We start from the raw sequence: 6,641 nt of genomic DNA, 5'->3' as shown, positions 1-6,641 counted from the left end.
ACAACCCCGCTGGGGTTGAGAGGAAATGTATATACACACAAATCTCTTACTACTTTTAAATATGTTTATAATTTTATATGAGCTACAATCTAGGTACCCCTGACCACGTTTGACACACAGGCCATGGGTTGGACACCTTAGACAGAACTCTACCCCAGTAGCTGACTTTCCTTAGGGAATCTCAGGGGAGTCAGGAGAGGCAGAATGGTAGCCATTTGCAAGGTCGGTGAATAAAACATTCATACCTGTCATCCTTAGTTCTTCTGAGGGGCATCTCCAGGACATAAATGCAATCTTAATAGCGCATGATTGTCCTTCCTATCTAGACACACGCTAATAAAGATCTCAACATCTAAGTCAGAAGAGTTAGGGAGCTGTTAGATTGTTTAGGATTACAGCAATTTAAATCAACTTCCATTCTAAAATTGGGAACAAAGTATCTTCTGTGACCTTTTCATCACGATCATTATTAGTATTGTATAAAGAACCCAACTGGTGCTGGCCAAGACTTCTCTGAAATACAATGAGTCATAAATAAGTTACATAAAAAGCGTTTTAAGGATAAAAGCTGGAGATGTAGTTCAACAGTACAGTGCTTACTTAGCAAGCCGTGGATTTAATCTCTAGCAACACACACACACACACACACACACACACACACACACACACACACCCTCTGAAGATAAAAACCATAGCACACAAAGGAACATGTGGCTTCAAGCCCTAAGGTGTCTGCCGGTTCCTTTTCTCCAGCGTTGTTCTTCTTGAGTGTTGAGGACAGCAGCCTCATTGTAGATGTCTCATTGTAGCAGTTGGTAGTTGTTAAAGTCACAGACTTTGTGTTGGGTGATGGAATCTAGAGAAAAAAAATCAGTTTGACAGTTAAGATAGCTAGTTGCAATGCAGGAAATCCACTCCCCCACCCACCCTCCCTTGTCAGTATAGCCCTGGAACTCACACTATAGACCAGGCTGACCTCGAACTCAGAGATCCACCTGCCTCTGCCTCCCAAGTGTTGGGATTAAAGGCGTGCGCCACCACTGCTCAGATGTGACCCTTTTTTGTATGCTTCACAAGACGATAGTTTAAGCATCTTAAATGTTTCAGAGCTCTTCATAGTCTCAGTTGTTCGTATAGTACTCTCGATTTTAAAAATAAAATGAAATAAAGTAAAACAAAGTAATACCAGTCACACCGGCCCCTGATTAATCCAGTTGACAGTCCCATGTCCCATTAGGTTGTATCACAGTGAGGACATTCCTATCAGGGCAGATATTCTGTTGGACGGAGCTGGGACAGCTGTCTTTAAAGATACCTGAGCTCTAATCTCAGTGAGCTACTTCAAATACCCACTGTTAGAAGGCAGATTATAAACATTTAATTTTAATGATGGTATTAACTATGATATCTAGACTGTGCCAGGCTGTCTACCCAGCTAGGAATTCCATGATGAATACAAAGGTAGGCACAGTTCCTAAAGCCCAGTTTGTAGCTCAATGGACGAGGTTGGAATGGGGGAACGCTAGAGTCTTGCAGTTTAGAGCTTCATTGCTTTGTGAAAATATCTGGTCCCATGGAAAGCTGGTCAGCTGTGTGTGTGCTACAGTGGGCCACAGTCCCTCTGCCATGTCTATGATGTGTAATGTTCCACAGACTTGTGTTGAAAGCTCTGTCCCCAGCTGGCGTGGCTACTTTGGGAAGTGCTGGAACCTTTGGGGTAGAGCCGAGCAGAAGTGGGCGGCTCAGTTGGGTCCTGGGCTTGGGTCCTTCCCTGGCTCTTTCTTCTCTCTCCCTATGCTTCCCAGCTGCTATAAACTGTTTAAGCTCTGTTGTATATACCCCCAATCTTGAGGTTCTGTCCACCCATGGCCCCAAGACAGTAGAACCAGCCAACCATGCATTGGGCCACTACATATCTTTCCTCTTGTGCCATTTTTCTTAGGAATTTTGTCACAGGAACAAAAATTGTCACTAATACACTATCATTTGTCAATACTAAGATACTTACTATACATTAACTGTCTGACTACAAAAACAGAAAAGGAACACGGCTGCCTGGTGGTGCTCAGTGGCTGACAAGCTTAATTACACTGATTATAGGCCATCTCCCATGAGACAACTATACAATTAGTTAGACAATAATATCTGAAGGGCCTTGAAGAGGGAAGCCTATTGGAAGATGGACAGCTATGGTGGCTGAGTGGAACAAGGGAGGAGAAAGACGGGTTTATTCTAGAAATAAAAAAATAAAAAATAAATGGGCAGTAGAAGAAATAGAAAAGCTTAGTTTTGGCTTAAGGAACTGTTCCAGAATGTAACTTTTGCTTCCTGTATAGATATGCTTCCATATAGGAGTGTGAGCGGGAGAGGGATTCCCTGGGGAACACACTAACTAGCATCTGGTGCACATATATGCACTCATGAACACATGTGTGTACACCCACAGCATTGTATATCATGATGGGCTGTCTCTACCGTCGCAGTAGGCCTCCTGCTTCATTCCTTCCTTGCAATGCACGCTGCAGGATGCTGTGTCTTTTGCCCTTTGTCTTATATGAGCTTTCCCATGTAAAAGCTATTGTCTTCTTTATGTGTTCACACCGTGTTGACGTTTTGTTTCATTGTACCTGGGTTTTGACGCACAGATGACAATCTGCTGCTCTCTGTACCTGGTCTATAAAGTCATTCAGTATTACCAACCAGTTTGTAAGAGCTCTTTAGACCCCAGTTTTGCACATGGACTTCTGACCGGATCATTTTATAGGGCCAGAAAACAAAACAAAACGAACAACCCACTGAAAGAAAGCCTCTTTCTACTTAATCTGATAATTCAATATAATCCCCAAATTCCAAGTTTTACCAAAAAAGAACATTAACATAGTGACTCTATCACAGGAAGCAGGTGATAAAAATGACTGGATTGTTGGAATTACAGCACTGAGGTTCGATGAGGTTTGCCCAGAACAAATACAACCCTGCAGGGAAATGGGAAATGAGCCCGTATGCAGGAAGTGAGTGAAAGGAGGCATTGCTCATCCGCGGAACCCACAAGGCAGACAAATCACATGATCTCTTTCCCCAGTTTTGTCACACAGAGATTAAACTGCAGACAGAGGACTGCCCCAGGCAATAAGAATAAGTAGCTACCATTATGAACGCTATTATTATTCACCTTTTTGAGATAGGCTTTCAGGTAGCCCAGGGTGCACATAAACTACTGATTCCCCTGCTTCCTCTTCTTGACTGCTAGGATTCCAGCTACACTGCAAAGAATTTCAAACAGGAAAGATGCAGGAGATGTCCTTGAAATTGAGGCCAAAGCCTTCCCCCGCCCTCTGTCTCTTTCCTGCCCTCCTTGGTTCTTAAAACAAAAACAAAAACTCTAACCCCCTACCCCACCATGCTCTTTAATAGGACTTGGCATGAATCTAGGGCAAGCCACAGTTTTCTAACTTCACTTCTGTGTGGTCTTATGGTTAGTGTATCGGACCAACATGCTGCTAACATTAATGTTTTATGGTGTGGAGGACAAATCGCTATATTTAACTAAAACTTGGTAGCTAGTAGCGGATGACACTCTGCCAAATCAAGAGGACTGCGGACTAGGCCTTCTCTTTGCTTGTCAAAAGGCCCAGAAGAAAGTTCAGTGGCCACGTTCACGGACTCACTCAGTTAGGCATCTCCAATACTTCACTGTGGGATGAGTATCACCCAGCCTCTGGGGGATATTTAGGGCAACAGCTTCTTCACCCCTCAATAATAGAGGCTCAGGTTATGGATGTCTCTGTCTTGGGTGATGAGACACCACGACTAAAGCACCGTGGGAAGGAAAGGGTTTATCCGGCTTACATTTCCACATCACTGTGCATTAAGAAATGAAGTTAGGACAGGAACTCAAACATGGCTGGAACCTAGAAGCAGGAGCAGATGAAGCGGCCATGGAAAGATGCTGCTTACTGGCTTGCTTCCCCTGGCTTGCTCAGCTGCTTTCTTCTAGTGCCCAGCTCCACCAGCCCAGGCTGGCACTGCCCACAATGGCCTGTGCCTTCCCTGTTAATCACTAATTAAGAAAATGCCCAACGGGCTTGGCTACAGCCCCATCTTATGAAGGCATTTTGTGAATTGGGGATTCTTCGCCTTAGATGACTTTAGCAGGCTGACATAAAAGCTAGCCGGCACACTCCCAAAGTCTCCAGTGATGAACCCAGCACTGCCCCTTTATAACTTTTACAGGTTGACCTCAGTTCTATCTGGAGCTGATGAAGCTGGTCTTTCCTGCTGTCTCTGGTCATCCCACAGACTTCTCCCTTCCACAGGCTTCACCAAACTTTGCTCTTTCAGTACCTCCCCCCTAGTCCTGCTTTGTAAGACTCTACTCATGGTTGTCTTGGATGCTCAGAATTCAAGTCCAGGGGGTAATCACCATTCTTCATTTTTCCTGCATCCAGCAGCATGAGCTACTGAAATGTCAATTAAAATCAGACACTACCGCCGGGCAGTGGTGGCGCACACCTTTAATCTCAGCACTTGGGAGGCAGAAGCAGGTGGATTTCTGAGTTCGAGGCCAGCCTGGTCTACAGAGTGAGTTCCAGGACAGCCAGGGCTACACAGAGAAACCCTGTCTCGGAAAACCAAAAATCAGACACCACCATGTCTCCACCCTAAACTCCTAGCCCCTTGGTGGTCAGCCAAGTACCCAGGGGCCAGTATCATGTAACATATGGATTGCAGCCTCTCTCCCCTCTTTTCTAGTTGCATTTCTTAACACCCGCACTTCTAGTCAGCAGTTTTCCTTGGCGTCCCTCCCTCCTTTAGTTCTCTATTCTTCCTTTAGGCCACCCTGGGCTGACTGCTTCTCCTTGCCCTACCAGGCCAGGGCACAGGTCTGTCCAGCAATTCTTTCTTACTCAGTCTGTGGTTCCAAAGCCACTCTCGGCAAGGAGTGGCTTTGGGACCACACCCATTCATCCCTGTACAGGACCTTCTTCATACTATCTACCACGACTGTTGCTTAAACCTGCTTTCAGTCTTCTTTCTTGTTAGATATTACACATGTAGTACCCGAGAATATGCAAGATGCTTAGCACATGAGCGGTACAAAATAAGCTTTCGTTTTACTGTACGATAAATTAGCCTCAATAGCTTGTGTATGCCGAGTGCATGTCCGTTAGCTAACGCTGACTGGCAACTTGACAGGCTGATGACCATCTAGGAGACGACCTCTTGACATATCTGTGAGGAAGTTTGTAGTGTGGGTTAACTGAAGTAGGAAGAGCCACTCTGAGCGTGAAAAGCACCATCCCTTGGGCTCAAGGCCTAGACTGAACAGAAAGGAGCAGGGAGCTGAGAGTCAGACCTCACCTCACCCCTCTGCTCCTGAAGGGACGGAATGTGATCTGATGCCCTCTTCTGGTGTGTCTGAAGACAGCTACAGTGTACTTATGTTTAATGATAAATAAATTTTTGGGCCGGAGCGAGCAGGGACTGAGGGAGTGGGGTTGACCGGAATGAGTGGGGCCAATCAGAGTGAGCATAGGTCCTAAAAATTTAATTCCCAACAACCACATGAAGGCTCACAACCATCTGTACAGCTACAGTGTACTCATATACATAACATAAAATAATAATTTTTTTTTTTAAAAAAGGTGTTTCTGGTTCTCGAGGCATGTTTGCCATGAGTGGATGCATCTTTCATGGTCATTAACACTACTGGAAAAAGCAACAGCGGAGACCAATCCTGTCACTCTCTATTCTCAGATTCGTAGCCTGATACGTGGTTACACACACTTTACTTTTAGCAAATTACTAAATTTGAATCACTAATGCTTCATTTTAGACTTCCAATATCCATGTTGAAAAATGAGCAATTAGATTAAGACCAGCCTTGAGGGATGGGGTGTATAACTCCCCTCTTTGTTGAGTCCTGCAATCATCTGCTATTTTTGGTAATCCTAGTACTAAGATTATATAGAGGAGATGCCATTTTTATAAGCTATACAAAAATATAAATTTACCATTTTAGCTATTTCGACTGCATATTTCAATAAAAGTATGTTCACAGTGCTGTGAAACTACCAGCACCTATGAATTTCAAGCACTTTCTCAGGACCCCAAACCAAATCTCTATCCACCACCGGACAGTAACTTCCCACGCTTGTGCTCCTCGCAGTTGCTTCGGGAAACCCTGGCCACATGTTCCATCCCTGTGACTTTGTCTGTCCTGGGGATATCGTACTGTCTGGCTGATCGTACTGGGCACGATGTCTCCATCGTGTGGAGCGGGTACCAGGATTCTCCTTTGCAGGCAGGGGACAGCACACTGTGGACACGCGGTATTTGCTTTGCTGTCATCTGTTGACTGATACTCAGGTTTCTTCCACCTTTCTCCGCCATGAACGATGCTGCTGTAATTACAGACAGACAGACAGACAGACAGACACACACACACACACACACACCCTCACTCATACTTGTCTCTCACGTTTGGGGCAGGGTAAATATGCCCAACAGTGGAGTTGCTGGGTCACTGGTATCTCAACAATGTTTTCCTTAGTGGCTATAATGCTTATATTTCCCTTAGCAGCAGACAAGGGCTCGAACTGCCCACATTTTCTTCAACACTTTTTTGGGGGGAGGAGGAC

At 44.9% G+C, this 6,641-nt stretch overlaps 1 protein-coding gene across 2 annotated transcripts in view; it reads right to left on the bottom strand.

The window, feature by feature from the left end:
• Nucleotides 1-446: 446 nt before the first annotated feature.
• Mcph1 (microcephalin 1) overlaps nucleotides 447-6,641 on the bottom strand; it is a 203,649-nt gene continuing 197,454 nt past the window's right edge. For both annotated transcript variants that reach the window (XM_029532152.1, XM_021218977.2), the window contains one exon: nucleotides 447-856. In XM_029532152.1, the coding sequence (XP_029388012.1) occupies nucleotides 801-856 (56 nt within the window). In that variant the 3' untranslated portion in view covers nucleotides 447-800. The remainder of the gene's footprint in view (nucleotides 857-6,641) is intronic.

The sequence above is a fragment of the Mus pahari genome, chromosome 19, assembly GCF_900095145.1.
Source record: "Mus pahari chromosome 19, PAHARI_EIJ_v1.1, whole genome shotgun sequence".
Taxonomy (NCBI): domain Eukaryota; kingdom Metazoa; phylum Chordata; class Mammalia; order Rodentia; family Muridae; genus Mus; species Mus pahari.
This window is presented reverse-complemented; position numbering and strand designations above follow the sequence as displayed.